This window comes from Rhipicephalus microplus, unplaced genomic scaffold, assembly GCF_043290135.1.
Source record: "Rhipicephalus microplus isolate Deutch F79 unplaced genomic scaffold, USDA_Rmic scaffold_589, whole genome shotgun sequence".
NCBI classification, from domain to species: Eukaryota; Metazoa; Arthropoda; class Arachnida; order Ixodida; family Ixodidae; genus Rhipicephalus; species Rhipicephalus microplus.
The window spans coordinates 1-17,480 of record NW_027465148.1 but is presented as its reverse complement, the minus strand read 5'-3'; the positions used below and the strand labels follow the sequence as shown (position 1 = coordinate 17,480).

General features: G+C 44.6%; 1 protein-coding gene across 1 annotated transcript; it reads left to right on the top strand.

Annotated features, from left to right (window-relative positions):
- The first annotated feature begins 8,429 nt into the window (after window positions 1-8,429).
- LOC142795235 (zinc transporter 6-like) lies at window positions 8,430-17,377 on the top strand. Its single transcript, XM_075886016.1, has 6 exons — window positions 8,430-8,685; window positions 8,991-9,077; window positions 11,894-11,978; window positions 12,077-12,119; window positions 13,029-13,094; window positions 17,261-17,377. The coding sequence occupies exons 1-6, from the start codon at window positions 8,617-8,619 to the stop codon at window positions 17,343-17,345; spliced, it is 435 nt and encodes a 144-aa protein (XP_075742131.1). The 5' UTR covers window positions 8,430-8,616; the 3' UTR covers window positions 17,346-17,377.
- Window positions 17,378-17,480: the final 103 nt, after the last annotated feature.

Sequence of the window (17,480 nt, the reverse complement as noted above, 5' to 3'; positions counted from 1 at the left end):
ACTGCTTCAACGCTTTTTACCGCACCCCACTACCAGTGCTGTGCGAAGAATGAAACTAAAACTAGAAAAAGGTCGGTAGGAAGTTTGCCTAGCCAAAGCCTTCCCATAATTCCGCAGTGCCAGATTCCTTTCTAGGTATTGTATGAAACTGAACCTAGTGTTAGAACAAGCATTTAGCGACAAGTCAATTCTTGGCGTGCTCGTCACGGAATATTTCTCGGCGCAGTGGGTCAGATATGGACACGTAATTAACTTCGAAAGTAGTCCCAAAAGTCAGCAGTAGTGGCTTCTAGACTGCACATTCTACAAAACTGGTATTTATTTCAATAAACTGTTCTAAAAGTACCCTGTGCATGTGTGTTCATGGTTCGACTCCTGCTTAGAGGGAAGTAATATTGTGGAAGTTCAAGCAGTTGTGTCAGTGGCCAATTTGGCCATGAGGGCGATGGATGAGGAGCCTGTTAGAGTGTAAAATGAAACGGCATAGTTGATCGCACGCGAGAAAGCCTATATTTAAATACCTGGTTATCTGCTGTGTGCAAAGGTTTACAACATGGTGGCTGTTGGTCAAGCGCAGCAGTTTCAGAGCAATTGCCCAATGGATCAAATTCGCTTCGCCCGAGACATGAAAAAATTTGGGAGGCCGGCAGTGAAAGGTAGGTGGCCAGATTTTCTGGCAAGTATTTGGGGGTGGGGGGGGACCGTGGGGCCAACAATGTAGCCAAAAAACTTTTAAAGAGGGGCACATGGGGTCCGTGGGAGGAGAAATCAACGCAAGCATGGAGTTTGACAATATACACTAGCGTAACCTTTGGCGCTACTGTCGATGGGAGCTGCTACGCGCGGCGCTTCGGCGAGCATGGGAACGTTGGGTAGTACGCACGTTTGGCTGTGTGTGTGTGTTCGTGGTGCTTGGAGCTCTTTTTCTCACGGAACAAATATTGGCAAATGTTCAGCGGTTGCGCTTCACCATCTTATTATTATTAAACAACACTGAAACGAAGATGGCAAATGTGTGTACTATCCATCATTCCCATGGTCGCGCCAGAGTCTCCTCTAGTTATTAGGAAACTCGACGCACGTAACCGAGCTAAATCGGAATATATTCACATGTTGGGAAGAGTTGAGCAGTCGAGGCAGGAGGAGGTGATTGTCTATGGGGTTGTGGATATATTGTAATAAAACAGACGGCAGCAAACGGGGGTGGAATTGGTGCATTTACACATAGGTTGACGAGTCGAGGAGGGATGCTTGGAGCATTTATGGTTAAGAGTAAAAGTAGCTGGGCAGATGACACTCCTTGTTTTAGTATACTTGCGGACGTGAGCAAACGCCAGAGAGAACAACCAGGCAATGGTGGAGTGTATATCAAAGGGCATTGATGAATTAATAGGACAGGGCGAGATAACTATACTAGGAGATATGAATACGCGCATAGAAGATATAGATGGGTATGTCGACTCAACAGGCAAACTGACGATGGATATGTGTGAAAGGCAGGATTTGATCATTTGCAACAGTACTGCGAAGTGTGAAGGGCAAATAACATGGGGGGTAGGAAGGCTGCAGTCTACGATAGATTACGCCCTGATGTCACATAAGGTGTATGATAGGCTTGGGAATGCACATAGATGAATGTGGCTCCAGAAGTCTGGGTAGTGATCACAAACGTATCGAGCTAAGTTTTGGGCGAGCTGCGAAAGTGGGAAGGAGACAAGATGAGTAACTACAGGAAAATTTCCATTCAGAAAGGCACATAGAAATTGTTACTAAACAAATTGAGAAAGTAATCGCTGAGGATCATTAAACAGTGTGGACATACACAAATCTAATTAGACTGGGATAGAGCTGGCTAAGGCACGTGACAAGTCACCCCGGAAAAGAAGACACAAGCCCAAGAGTTGGTGGGATGCGCGAGTTGAGATCCATAGCAAAACGTCAGGAAGCCTTTAGAGAACACAGACATGCTAAGCAGCGGGGTGAACCGACAGATGATGTTGAAAGAAATGGGGACATCTTTCTAAGCTGTAGAAGGGAACCATCCCTTCTGATCACTGATAAGATTAGAAGAAAGGGGGCTCAGTGGCTGGCAGAAGTACATAAAAAGGACAGAAAGGCAGCTGCAAAATTTTGGAACCATCTAAACTCCCTAGGAATTGAGACAAGCCTAGAGCAGATGTTTATAACTACAGCTCAAGGTGCTCGGCTAGAAGGGGATGAAGCTATTGAATATATACGAACAAGGGTGACAGAAAATTTTCAACAAAGAAGTGCCTTACGCACCACAGAGACAAGGATGGATCAAGTGGCGCAATGGCTCCATTTTCACAATGAGAGAGGGAAAGAGCTGAGAAGAGGGTTCCTTAGTACAACAGGCCCAGGTGACATTCCAATTATGCTGATAAAGACCTTTTGTCCAAAGTTTAAGCAGACTTTGAGAGAGGCAGTGAGCAAAATAACAATCGATGGCGAAGTCCCCGATAGATAGAAACTTAGCAGGATGAGCATGATCTATAAAGGAAAGGGGGGCAAAGCTGACATAAACAACTACCGTCCCATAACAGTGACATCAGTGGTCTACAGGCTGGCGATGCAGATTATAAAGGAAAGACTGTCGGCATGAGTAGATGATGATGGGGTGCGGGGGGACCTGCAGAATGGGTTTCGGAAACACAGGAGGTTGGAAGACAATCTGTTCTCACTGACGCAGTGCATCGAAATAGCAGAAAAGGAACTCAGGCCCCTGTGGTTAAAGCATTTTTGGATACCTAAGGAGCGTACGACAGCGTGGTTCAAGAGGACTTGTGGGGAATACTGAACACACTATAGGTGTGGAAGACGGAGTCACTAATCTTTTAAAGGATGTCTATAATAGTAACAAGGTAGTTATAAAGTGGGAAAAACAGGTATCCAAGTGTGGCAGCTTTCGTGTCCTTCTTGTCTCTGTGTCGTCGTTTTGTTCTCGCGCTATAACTATCGTCAGGTATCCAAGCCCACAGAGGTAAAACGGGGGCTTAGGCAGGGGTGTCCTCGGTCTCCCTTGTTATTCACGATGTACCTACAAAAATTCGAGACCAAATTAGAGGGAAGTGGATTTCACTTCAACCTCTCTTTCGCGAAACAAGGAAAACTCATTGAACAGGCACTACCAGCAATGATGTACGCAGATGACGTGCCACGGAGAAAGGAAAAAAAAAAAACAGGAAGTTTTCCTTCCTCCATGTATAGTGCTAATGGCCGACAACAAGGAAGATTTGCAGAGATTGATGAACGTGTCTGCGGTAATGAAAGAGACAGGTTAGATTTCAGATTCAGTAAGGAAAAATCAGCAGTCATGATTTTTAATGATAACGAAGGTAGTCAGCTTAGGATACAGGAGGTCACGCTAGAAATAACATAACTACAAATATCTGGGCGTATGGATAAGTAATGGGACTGAGCACCTAAGGGAACACGAAATATACGTAACGACTAAAGGTAAGAGGAATGCAGCAGTGATGAAAAATAGGGCACCGTGGAATTACACTAGGTATGATGATGTGAGAGGAATATGGAAAGGGGTCATGGTTCCCTATCGGAAAAATTGCCATGGTGGATACTGGAAAACATGGTGGGCGTAGTGGAAATAATAGTGGGCGTGGTGGAAATAATAGTGGGCATGGTGGAAATTATGATGGCTATGGTGGGACGTAGTGGAAAATATGGTGGTTATGCCGGGACATACTGGGTGGTATGGTGTACAGATGATGGGTAAAGTGGAAATGATGGTGGAAAGCAGAGGCTAGATAGTGGGCAATAATGGGACACTCTGCCCACCATTGCGATAATGCTGGATAGCCCTAAGCATATGGTGGGTGGTGCTTATTATGGTGGGCTACATGGTGTACCAAGTTGAGAAACTCTTCCCACCTTTGCGATAATGCTGGGAAGCACTAAGCAGATGATGGGTGCTGCTTGTTATGGTGGGCCACATGGTGTATCAAGCTGAGAAGCTCTGCCCACTATCGCGATAATGCTGGGAAGCAGTAAGCAGATGATGGGTGGGCTTATATTGGCGGGCAATCTATATAGTGTACCAATCTGGGATCAGTACACTACATGTTCTACCACCATGATTTCCATCAAAGTTAGGCCTACCGACCGAGCCCCTACAATTGTGTTATCCGTGCTTCCGGGTTTCAGAATACACGATTTCGACGATTAAGTATGACAATACAGCGCAGCCATGGCATCAATGAACCTAAATGAAGCATTTTTCATTGTGTATGGTGTCCGCTCAAGAAGCAACAAACATCGATGCGACGCGATTAAAGCACTCCCAGAGAACGTAATTAAGTGTCTTCTCACCGACAGCCGCCGGTCGCACTCGCCGGCACTTCTCTAGCTTTTGTACGAGAACTCAGACGTGGCAATTCATATGCTTGGTGAACCAACATGAAGCGTAATGTTTCCGGCACACTGCATTCGTTTTGGCCAAGCCGTTATGAAGTTGCTTTAGCGAAAAAGCTACAGCATTGCGCTGGCGCGACCGCCCTCTACATTGCGCGAAAAGCATCCCAATACTCAATCAAATAAATTAGTCGGGCGTATCTATGGAATGAGCCTAGAGGCGTCATAAAGCGTGAGCAGATGTCACCCTTTAGAACGAGCGCGAATCGGATATTAAACTTGGCAGACCCCGCCGGTAAACTATTGCTGCTCCCCAGTCCACTTGGTTTTTTTCTTGAAGTTGTGAATTGTAAAAAAAATAGCACTAGTGCCGTTAACATAGTGGCAATCGTTACAGGCCGCAGTTGCTTGTGTTTAATACATGTGCAATTTTTAGTAGCAGGTGTAGATCTTGTCTATGTTGTGTACACGACAAACATAACTCAAGTTGAACCGTAAGTTTGTATGGCAACTAAGTGTTTAACACCCATACAACGTCATGTTGGTGTGGCGCAGTGGTTAGCGTCTTCAAATGGGAATCCGCAGGTTGCACGTTCGATCCTCCGTGTCACCTTATTTTTTTTTTTTGCGGGACGGGTGTTTTTAATACTGTTTTTATAGAATTCTTTTTTATTTTTTATGGCAGCTCGTCACGGTGATTATGACGTCATTTCGCGCTGAAGTTTTGCCGGCACTGCAGCACCCACCATACCCACCATGCGCCATGGTGGGCGTTTCCCACCATTCACCCACTACACTAATCCACTATAATGGTGGGTGGTGGTTTCCACCATGCCCACCATTCGTTTTTTTCCGATAGGGTTCCTGGTCTGAGTTCGGCAATGCAGTCTTGTGCATGAGATCAGAATTTCAAGCATGATTAGAAATGAAGCAGCATAGAATAAGTAGGCTTGCTTTAGGAGCTCACGGGAATACACGAAATCGGGAAGTACAAGGTGATATGGGATGGACATCATTCGAGTGCAGGGAAGCTAGCAGCAAGGTAAAAATTGAAAAGCGATTGAGAGGAATAGGGGAGAAGCGTTAGGCTAGGATGGCTTTCAGCTACTTAACTGTACATGAGGAATGTCGATACAAAATGCGAACCAGAAAATTGACGGGTAAATACTTGGAAAAGAGCATGGGGCCAAACCAAAAAATTGCCCGCAGCTTCCCTCGGGGGAACACTGAGGAGGATGCGGAGCATATAATTGGTTAACGGGGTGTTAAAGTGCGACTTACTTGGGTTGATGGCTAAATTGGTTAACGTGGTTGTGAAATGGGGTGTTAAATTGCGACTTACTTGGGTCGATGGCTAAATTGGTTAACGTGGTTGTAGGAGGGGGTGTTAAATGAGTGAACACGTACACACGTATGCGAAAGGGCGGCGCTGGTCGAAGGGACGTCGATCATTGTGTTTGTGGATTCGTTGGCATTCATTTCACGGCGACTTCGGACGTCGACGCGCCGTACAAACCAACGGACGAGCGGCAACTGAGCGAGCGAGCGCCGACCTTGAGTATATATACAGCGCGACGGCGCATGCGCTGTCAGCTGTCGAATGTTCTCGAAGGAGAAGCGCGTGCGCGGCACAGATGGCGACGGCGCATGCGCTGTCAGCTGTCGAATGTTCTCGAAGGAGAAGCGCGCGCGGCACAGATGGTGGGCGACGGCGCATGCGCGCGCGTCAGCTGTCGAATGTTCGAGAAGCGGTGCGGACGGCGCACTACAAGGCGCGAGTATAAGATGCTTCCGCATCTAAAAGAACTGTCGGTTAAGAAGAAGGTGAAGGAAACGGGGACTGATATGTGGAGAATCGGCATGATTAAGAAGTCCGCACATGAGATCTATCGAGCTTGCCATTCGTTTTTTTTTTTTGAAAGGTGCAGCACTGGTTCACGATTTTTCTGCACCTCGTGCGCTTACGGTGCCAGCTTGATGCAACCAAGGAGGTTCTATATGTCTTCTTGAGTGGAGGTATGCCCCGATAAGTGACGCCGGTCGCTGCCATATTGGAAAAGGAAGGACTCGGAAGCAGACGACAAAGTGCGCTTCGTAGCTCCACCCTCGCAGCGGCCTTTGGAGACTGTGACATGTTTTTCTAAAGCTGTTCAAAATTTTAGAAGGCCATGGTGACCCCGTGCGTCACGTATGGCTGCACAAATAGCATCATGAAGACGCCTGGGATCACTTTTCACATGTAAGTATTCTCGCTTCGTTCGCTGACGATCGCCTGCTTTTTCGCGTATTTTGTTAAATTAGAAACAATATCAAAGGTGCGCATGCGTGTAATACATTAGTATAGCTGTATGGAAGATAACTTGAAGCTTTAAATGCTCGCTGACACGAGGTTGTCACTGAGTTTTAAATTTATGAACGAAGGAGTTGCGGTCTGTGGCTGCACGTATCAAACATTGGAACTAGTAGGACGTCTGAATGCCCTTTGACTTTCAAGTTTTCTGGTGTTGTCTTACAAGAAAAGACTGACTGCGTGCATGCATGTTTTTTTTTTTTTTTGGCGAGCGAATATTGAATTTAGTGCATGTTATCGAGGAATTCGCAAACGTAGAGAATAATTCCATGTCGTGATTATCCGTGTTACATGTTTCCTAAAGACAGTGCGCAGCATTCTACCTGGGAACTTGCTGTTCGAAGAAATAGTTGGAGGGCTATGGACGGTTACCGCCTCTGTTCTATTAACTTCGAATAATGCTGCTTCGACAGAACGGGGCAGACTGCGGCCTGGCAGTGCACCTTCGATTATTCCTGCTTTCCGAGCGCATCTGCAAAGCCTGTTAGTTTCTACCTCCTTGACGTAGCTTCAATAGGATTTAGTCTCGAAAATAAGCAATTGCGTCTAAAACAAGATGAGACACCTTTGAAATCGGTTCTATCTTGCCGTCGACACCGAAACCAAAACGTCGATAGACGAAGTTGCCAAAATGAGCGAGTGACGTTTGTATCAAACATCGAGCTACCTCGTTTCTAGGCTCTGAAGGCCGCGCTTGCCATGACAGCACACGTCGCCAACGGAAGTTGATAAATATTATGCATAACTAACGCCACAGCAATTGTTCTTATAAACGGTTCATTTGGGGTACGTCTCCTGGAGTTTGTTGGTTGCACGCGACATGGATGCTTCGGTTTTGGTTCCGCCTGTAAATTGGTTAGAATTCGATAACTCCAGAAAAATTACTGGTGACTCTCAGTTTACTTAATTACCTCTCTTTTCCGACTTTAGCTTTAATTATTTCAACTTCCTTATATATATTCTCTGGTAATCTGCCGACACACACGCAAACACATATATGAAAGAGGCGAGCGAATGTCGCGTTCTCCTTGATCTTGAGTATCTGCTGGCACATTTCTTAAAACACCCAATATACACTACAACCCTTTTGTACCGCAATGGTGCGCCAGTGAGCTCGATATGCGAAGCATCTCGACAACAGATTGATCTGAAAGCGTGCAGCTGACAATGAGTGCATGAAATAATTTGTTTAATAAACAAGAAGAGCCATTTATTCCTTGGTGTAACCGAAAAGTGGTTTCCATCTCATTTTTTTTTTAATCGTAGAACTGCAAACCGACGAGTGCAACTCGCGTATTCCATTGCGGTCTATGGTAGTTCCAACGTTACTAGATAGCTTCAAATAATCTAGTAACGTTGGGTAGTTCCACCCTGTTTTTCCTCTAGCAATATGGCCGCTGGCGGCTTCACTTGCTCCCGTTGGCAGCGGCCGGGACTGCCACTCCAGAGGTTTTATATAACCTCCTTGGATGCAGCTGAGCACTGAGCAGACCACAGAACAAGCAGACAACTCGACACGTAGGCGCCGTACTCGCGGTGTGTTTTACCAAGATGTTTGCGGCCCATAAACTGTTCACATGTGCAATTTTCCATCTGTCAGAGTTAGTTGGTGAACACAAAAAGGGCTGCGCAGTGTCGACGTCAAGTCATTTGTTTCGGCCGTCGTTCTGTGTGTGCACCGCTAAACTTGAGCTCAGCTGTGAACCAAGTCGGCCAACACTGTGCACCGACCTGCCAAGTTTGCGCATTTGTTTTAGCGCAAGGTAATCACTCCGCGTACAAAACACTTTTCAAACACTCTAGGCAGCGCAGCGAAAATGCCGTAAGCAGCTGGGACTTCGTCGCGACCACCTGTGCGCAAGTGCACCTCGTTCATAATGCAGAACGAGCTGTCGGACCTGCGGCAACGTGTCGCGCCAATGAACTCCAAAGATGAGAACTCGGCGGTAAGTTGAAAACTTGCGGCGAAACGGGATTGCGCACGTTAAGTCGAGTGACGGCGAGCGATAGCGGGAAACTGACCTCATTACGGCCAAAATGTAAACTAGCCCGCATCCTGTGTTGTAGAGCGAAAGTTACCCGAACTCGTCTCTGCACCACGATAAGTGGTAGTCGACACAAGTAAAAGTGAAACTAGCCTGTATATTGTGTTGTAGTGCGTAGTTTCCCGCGCTAATTAAGATACAGGTGGGCCGTGAGCCAGTACATCGCGTGACGGAATTTGCTAGAACCTGCATTTTTTCTTCTTCAGGGCTCATTTCAGCCTTTCAAAAAGCCAGCTCTCGGCTTGATCGGCACACTCCTCACGGAACTTCGGCCTGTGATGAAGGAGCCCGCGGTAAGTGTTTACACAATTCATGATGCTAACACGAACGTTTGACGTGACATGAGTGCCGAGCGCTGTACGATGTCGCGTCGTCCACCTCCAGCACCGAGTCCGACGGGAATCAAATTTCCGGACTGCAGCAATGTGCGCCTGAGAGGCAGTCGCGTCAACTAATTACATCGCGATCGAAAAGGGCCCGTGCGACATCCGCAGTGAGATTCGGCCGCATCCCGATGTTGGGGAAAATTTTTAAAAGTTCCACCATCGGTAACCACACAGGTGCCCTGTCAGTGGTTTGTGGCTTTCACGTGTAAAACGTAGTTATGCTGTATATGTGTGGATATATCGTGCGCAATTTCCCCAAACCTACTTGACCGTTTCCACATTTTATGCAGTATATATACTGCCTCATCGCCCATAACTGTTAATAGTCGAATCTGTATAAGCTTATTGCATGCATACTACTTAACGGCATGTTGGTAGCAAGCCTGCAGAGATATAGTACATCATTGTCTGTGGTTTATCCCACAGGCTCTCTGTACAAGGTCAGTGGCGTACATATACTGACATTAATAAGTTTAAATGCTATTTAAGGATTTAACACTTTCTTTGTGTGTAAAGGGGGGGGCGGGGAGCATGTATTCAGAAAAACCAATCAACATTCGAAATACAGTGACAGTGGCTAGCAGAGTTGCTAGTAATGCATATAGAGCAGTAGTGTTGGCTAGTTATACCGATCTCTTGCATCTTGGCATAGTTGTGCCCATGAAGGAGGCCAGGGTGTTATGTGTATTGAATCATCTAAGAAGAGCGCCATGATGTGGAGTCAACTCCAGATCTTCAAATGTGCCTATGCCCATGCAAATTTTCAACAATGACGGCAGCTGAGGTCCCCTGATGTTTTAGTCCATGAACTGTTTACATCCCACCTTTACCTCCCGAAAAAGCCAGGGACCTATATTGGCCTGGTGTGAGCAACACGTCACACCCTGTGCATGCCTCCGCATTTAGGGTTTAAAGTTTTCTTTCATAGGAGGTAAGTGCTGACACGTACACGCATGTATGGGGAGGGACAGATGTAGGTGAAGTGTTCTGTGTTCGAGAGTTGGTTTGATCACAACTCTCACAAGCGGCAGAAATGTCCTTGGGGCGATCACAGTGTATCGAGGCCAGCTTTTACAAGAATTGTGTTACAAGAAATGTTTTTGAGTGCTATAAATATAACTGTGTTATTCAGACAAAGTCTATTTCTAGGATTTATTCTATTTGCCGGTCCAACCAAGCGCTAAAGACATTGCCTTGTTGGGTACAAGTTTTCAAAAATAATTTAGCATGGAAATTAACCACGAGCTCAAGTCAGATAACTCTAGCTGCAACACAAAGTATTTATAAGTTGACTCACTGCATTAAGCAACTCAGGCGCGAAAATGCTACATTTTATTTTCACATGTACTTGGATAAAAACGCAGGCAAAATACGCAAGTTTTTGGCATTGCATCAGTCTTCATGTACAACTAAATGGATAAAACTTTACTTGTAACCTATAGATACCAAGGTGAACCTTCACGAGCAGGTATACCGTCTTGCTCGGGTGCCTCTGGAAACACTATGCTGTGCCAGGAAGCATAGTTAAGCAAGGTGGCGACACGTGGTGTGAATGTTTCGAGAAATAGCATTCAGCTTTGTGACGATACCTGTTTATTTCTGTTTTGCTGGCGCCTTATCAACTGATAAATTGCAATGAAATCCTGTGTAGATGTAATTTCCCCGCACAAAGCACTATTGACTGAAAAAATACCCTCCAGTGCTTTTCAAATGGGTGCCGTCGAGCTAAAGCTCACCTCCTTGAAAATGGACAGAGTGGGGCCCCTTTGCCCCCCCCCCCCCCCCCCTGGCAATAAGCTCTGTACACATTCCAGCGTAATTGCTGGTGTTCATGTATGCCCTGGAATCTGTACCACAGTGCACTTTATCCACATTCTCTGATCAGACAAAGATTTTTTTTCGCTGCACAATCAGCGACGACATCTGAGAAAATTTCCAAGGACATAGGCAAGTCTTGTGCATAGTGAGAACGTTTTAAGATGAATAAGTTGCTGAAAAATGGTTGCCGGTAAAACATATGCGCTACATTTGTTACCTGCAGTGGCGGCTTAGTGGTCGCGGTGTTCGCAAGAGTGAAGGTTCGACTGGCGACCACAGTGGCCACATTTGAATAAGGCGATGTTAGTGGCAAAAAAAGAGAGAGAGAGAGAAAATAAAAACTGCATGCGCAGTGCTGGCAGACTTAAATGCAATGATTTGCAACTAAGGCATGCACATACTTTTGCTTCCACCATGTTCGGCTTTTGTTGTAATCGGCATAATTTCGCTTCTCAACACTTTGGTCACAGTCAACATTACATACTTGTAACGGCTCAATTCATAGGGTCATGATGTGCAGTTGTTTTCAGCACTTGTGTATACCAGCCATCACACTAGAAGTTTCCACGTTGTCTTTCTGTCCATAAGCACTGTACTTAAATTTAGGTGCACCCCGACTGGTCAAAGTTAATCCAGTTTCCTACAGCTGTGCACATTGTGATAATGGTATAGGCGTGTAAAAATACCTAATTTTTTATTTAATTGTACATTTGTCAGTATTGCTGTTCTTTGCTATTCTTTCCTGTCTAGGCTGGTACAGTGCACATCTTTGGGTTATATGCCTTGCTTGAGTGCGTGATTACAACACTGTAAGGCAGAGTCCCTGGCAATTGAAATGTACTTTGGTGATGACGGCTTTGATTTTGTTATTTTTATTGAATGATACTATGTGTTTTTTTATATAGGCAAAGAAGGTCGTGTGGCTGATGGTAGGAAACATCATATGTAGCTCAGTCCTTTCGTACTGGAGTCGATCTTCTGGAAGTTTAGGTGAGATGTGTAGGCTGTAGTACTGCATGTTTATGCTTCACAACTTGAAAAACAAATTTCTCTATGCATTGGGTCCTAACATTGTACTTTTGTTACAGCGCTCAATGCTTTTACACAGCTGACACTGTTTGACCTGCTCTGGTAAGAATCACTCATTGGTTTTGTCTGCATACAACCACACTTCGATATACCAAACCTGGATGTAATAAAATATCGGTTATGTGAAGTGAATGAAGACTGATCTCGCAATACATAGAGTGCTAGGAATATACTTTAATAATGAATTTTTGGATATAACCAACCTATTTTCGTGTAATATTCAACTTCAATATTGTCAGGTTTGAGTGCACTAGTCGCATTTGTGCAAAGCTTAGTGAACAGATTTTTTTTATTGTAGAGTTGGGTAACTCTTGCTTTCTATTACTGTATCGAAAGGTAAGCTTTGTTAATTAGTCAAAATTCTGGTATGGAGCGGTTGGTAGTCTGTAAATACCTAGAGGTTCAGTGCCTGAGCAAAATGGTGATTATTGGTACAGGTTATTGTACTCAGCCGAAATCCATCTTGAGTGAGTTGGCCAGACATGCTGGAATAAGGAATGTGGAACGAAAAATATTGGTAAAAACAAATAATCACATACTGGAATAACACTGATTGCCATGACATTTTATTGCTGGGAATAGAAGGCTTTTGGCATGTGTAATAAAATTCATAGTTTTTGTGTTGTCATGGCTGAGTGCAAGACCAGCTCGGATCTTTGTTAGGTTAAGGTTGATTCTACTCCTTGTGCTTGTGGAGTCTATTCATTTGTTCTCAGCTTTGCACAGCCTAAGCTGTAACTGCAGTAACTTGAAATTCATCAGTATTTTGGGTCGGTTACTTTGATCAATCTTTAGCTATGGGCTCATGGCAGTTTTAGAAAATTCTAAGAAATTGCATTGACTGCCATATTTTGCATTGAAATTTTTATTTTTGCAAATTACAATATGATCTTTGGCAGCAGGAGCGCTCTCAAGAAATGTCTTTCTCCGCCCCCTTTTGGCTTTTTATAGCTTAGGGAATTGCTTACTGGGCATGTGGGTGTCTCAACAGAAGCCTGGACCAACCTACAGCTTTGGGTGAGTTTTAACCGAAGTCTCTATATATGCAAGAAAACCCAGCGCAGGCGAGCTCAAAGGAATGCAGCGAGTGAAGGTGCACTGGTCACATGCATAATTGTGTGCGCCGTTTTCCAGTATATCGATACTCTCTCGATAGTAGGCTTGTCGGTGATCAATTGATTGTGATGTGCCAATCTGGTCCTTTATCAAGGCCATTTGTCATTTCACGTTGCCAAGATTGTGAACGGATGACTATCGTTACAGCATGTAGCAAGCAACTGAAGTGTTCTGCTGATATGGGAGTGGGGTCGGAAGGTTTATTGCGTGGTACGGTGGAAGCAGACAGTTAGTTGGGAGCACAGTGCAGCGTGATAGAAGAGAAGAAAAGTAGTAGGTCAAACACTCGCACGTCAAGCTTCATTTTTTTTCCCGAAATTTTTTTTGTTAGTTGAGATATCCGTTCACTCAGAACACTACAAAGTTCATTCATTTTTCATGTTAGGAGCCTCATTGCAGAAAAGATTGCCATTGTCACTGTCTTATAATCTGCTAACTAGCAGCTGAGCAAGGACTCCTTTGAACATTGGAGATACTGTTGTCCTGTGGCACTCCTGCAATACTCTGTCACCCCGCCGCGGTGGTCTAGTGGCTAAGGTACTCGGCTGCTTACCTGCAGGTCGCGGGATCAAGTCCCGGCAGCGGTGGCTGCATTTCGGATGGAGGCGGGAATGTTGTAAGCCTGTGTACTCAGATTTGGGTGCTCGTTAAAGAACCCCAGGTGGTCGAAGTTTCCGGCGCCCTCCACTGTGGCGTCTCTCATAATCATATGGTGGTTTTGGGACGTTCAACCCCACATATCATCATCAATATTCTGTCTTGAACAGCAGTTTTGCTGGGCGTCGTCTTCATCTGTTGCTCTTTAATTCTGTTTTCTGCTTGGAGCCATTCTTCTTATTTCTCTGATTTTTGCATCTCCATCTTGTGTACTCCACGTTGTTACCCCTTCTTTGGCTACAACTTCAGGTTTCATTTAGACATGCTGCTTTTCTTGATGGCTACTGCACGAGTGTGAGGCAGAAAACACCGCAACTGAAAATCTGAAAACAAGATGCAATGCAAAGCTGTTGTTTGACCGAATGTGAACGTAATTCAGCGGGTCATAGAGGACATAACAGATTAACACCTTTAAGGGGAGATGCTACTCGAATACACTTTTTTTGTAATATTCACCCTAGAGCAATGAAACTTGAGCTGTTTATGGAACTTTTTATGCTGACTTCAAATATATAATTAGTTTTCTTGCAAGTAGCATAGTTTTAGCTCTGCAACATGACAAAGTGAAAAGCTTAACCCTTTTGCACCCCTCTTTTCATCCCTGAACTTCCGTAATTTTTTACCATTCATAGCTCATATTGTTTGAATTAAAGTGTAGAATGCAAATAACTAATTAGGAAGCACATATAAAATATGTAATAGGCGTGAAAAATAATAAATGCAATATTTCACCTACCCTGGTAAAGGTTTACAATTTTTTTATTATACAATAAAATATTCAAATTTAAACTAGATAATTGCATTTGTAATACTTTGTGAAAAAATTGGGCAATATTTCATGCAGATCCGAGCACCAGATGTGCCCAAAAAAGGAGGGGCACGTTGAAAGAAGTGGCAAAATTTGTGTTTTGAGAAAAACGAGTTTTAAAGTTAAAATTGAGTTTTTATTTATGAAAGATATAATTCAATCTGATGAAATTTGACCACCAAAAAGAACGATCCTTCTTGATGTGGCCGCTGCCACTAAAATACGCCAGCACCATAAGTATGTCCCTCTCGACTTTTTTGAGCCGAATCCTCACAGACAGTTCGCTCACACACAGGGCCATGAAGCCCTTGCCAAACTTCCGCTCTGTCTAGCAGAGCCATGTGCCAACTGCAAGCTAGGAAGAAGTTCGACAGGACTGCGAAATCCAAACTAAGTCCAGTGTCATGCCATTTTGCGGCCATGCTTGTGCCACATACCATCGTACATATTGGCAATGTCGTCCCTGCTAAGTTCCCTCACTGCAAGCTCTTTCAAGCTCACAAGATTGGCGCTGACGCCATCCATTGCCCCATCACGAACTTTCCGGCTGACTGGTGTGAATGACTTTTGATGCATTGGCTTTTGCAAGCCAACAACTGCCACAAATCGGACCAGCTGCTCGTAGCCTATTCCTACAGAGCACGCCGCACAATGGCTTTCACTTGCGAGCAATGGCTTTTTTCATTCATAACGGAGATAATTACACGAGAAAAGCATTGTTCAGCTGCGCTGCTCGACAAGACATGGACCCCGCAAACAGGCTTGACAGCACATACAAGTGCGCAGCGGCCAATGGTGGTTTCCCATTCGTACCACGCGATAAGCCAGTCGCGGCCCTCGAAAAACGCGCAGAAGCGTGTTTCTTTTTATTCTTTCTTGCACTGCATCAGCGAAGGAAACTGTTGTTATTTGAAGAGTGAGGCTCGACTCTTTGGCTCATGCGATCAACAATGGCGAGCGGCGGCGCATTATCGGCGGCAAGGTGCTCGAAGACTGCACACTTTGGACCTTTCAACAGGCACCTTGTGCTCTTTAGATGCACTTTTAAAGGATTTCCAGTTATGTCTCAACCTGTATTTTTTTTTTCATAACAGTAGAGGTACTAATCTTATCAAAACAGGCGAAAATAAAAAATTGGTAATTTTGAAAAAAAACTCGCGTTTTTCGACCCGCATCTCCCCTTAAACTAATTTTGTAGTGTATACAAAAAGGTGCACTTAGCATGTTTGCGTTATAAGGAGGATATGTGTGCGTACGTGTGCATACTTTTGCTATAAAAGTGTATATAGTGGTGGATGTTGGAGAAGTGAGTGTAGTGAGTTATGATCACATGAAGCTTGCGGGGGTACAAGTGTGATTAGCATTTATAGTTGCCGCACTATGAAATCAGCACAGGAACAAAATTGTGTTCTTTTAAAAAAACCACTGAACAAGAAAAAAAAAATCTCAGCATATCCATGGAGTGAAAGATGATAAGCGGGGCGAAGCCTTGCAAGCTCTCAACTCAGCCGTTTTTCTGTCGATCCACGTGTCTCTCCGCAATCCTATCAATCTATACCTCACGCGACCATGCTATCTAGTGAACATTCTGAGAAGTAACGGGGGAAGAGGGACTGAGCCACTGTGTGGGGAGTTTCGCCCCTAAAAATGACAAAAACATTGAATTTTCACTTGGAAGACGTGACTGTCCCAATGATCAGAACTTTCTTTGGACTGGTGGCTAAATTTCTGGAGGATTGTCAGCGTGTCGAGGCGGCACGTTGGTGCGCGAGGCACTGCACAATGACGGCTGTGACGTCACTTCTCCCCACGGCGGATGCAGGGCTCGCTTCAATGTTTCCACCTCTCCTTTACATCTCATTCTTTCCTTTTCCGAGGCTCTGAAACAGGCCCCCCTTTTTAGGGGCTTCATCTAAATCTAATGCGAGAGCTTGGTATTTCATTGCTGGAGAACTTTGTATTGGTTCTAATAATTATTGTGGGAGCAGTGCGAGTTGAGAGATGCAAGAGATGGCTGGCAGAGTTGGCACGCCCATTTCCGGTGACCTAAATGTCGCCAAACCGTCACATACTCTAGTTCTTGATGTAGGCGCTTGGCGTAGCAATGTGTCTAGAAAATGCATCGAATTCATCGTTTTCCGCTGGTTTCTGCCTGAAATAAGGGCTGTGTGTTCCGGTACCACCACGCAATTTTTCAATTTAGCTGAAAGTCTCAACGGTAAAATTTTGTTCAGTATGCTTTAAACGGAATCATTTTATATGGGCACAGATTATTGGCTCTTTATATTTGGAAACACATGGAATAATTGACTCAGGCCCATGCATGATTGTCTAACGATACCTAACAGTTTAAAAATGTCATTGAAACAGTGAGTCTTGACCGGGGACAAGACACATGCTCGTTAGAAATGCTAAAGTATCTCTGTGTGAAAGCTAAGGAAACCTAACGTTTAGTTTGTACTGTTATGAACAAAACCATAAGCACTCATTTTAGTGAGCACAGTCTATGTTGTTCGAGCGCACATTATGTTATGTCTTCGTTATTTAATACTGACATGTAGGCTCTGTGTATTTGACTACCTTTGTTTATTCTTTAATGCAGGTACAGAAGATGGGAAGCTCTAGCCATTTTGGCGAGCACGATACTGTCGCAACTTGGCTCCTTCTTAGTCTTGAAGGAGAGGTAAGCACCGTCCAGAGTCCTTTCGGCCAGTGGCCCGAAAACTGCTCGAACTGTAAGTAGCATTCCGCAGTTGTTAGAATACACCCACACGAGACAGTTTTAAGCGGCACATGTTGCTGCAACTTATTTAGGGCTGTTG

Excerpts from the sequence above, each read along its gene's own strand:
- LOC142795235 (XM_075886016.1), top strand. The coding sequence starts at position 8,617 with ATGCAGAACGAGCTGTCGGACCTGCGGCAACGTGTCGCGCCAATGAAC. Across the intron at positions 9,078-11,893 it reads CTGTGATGAAGGAGCCCGCG|GCAAAGAAGGTCGTGTGGCT; the intron begins GTAAGTGTTTAC and ends TTTTTTATATAG. Across the intron at positions 12,120-13,028 it reads ACACTGTTTGACCTGCTCTG|CTTAGGGAATTGCTTACTGG; the intron begins GTAAGAATCACT and ends GGCTTTTTATAG.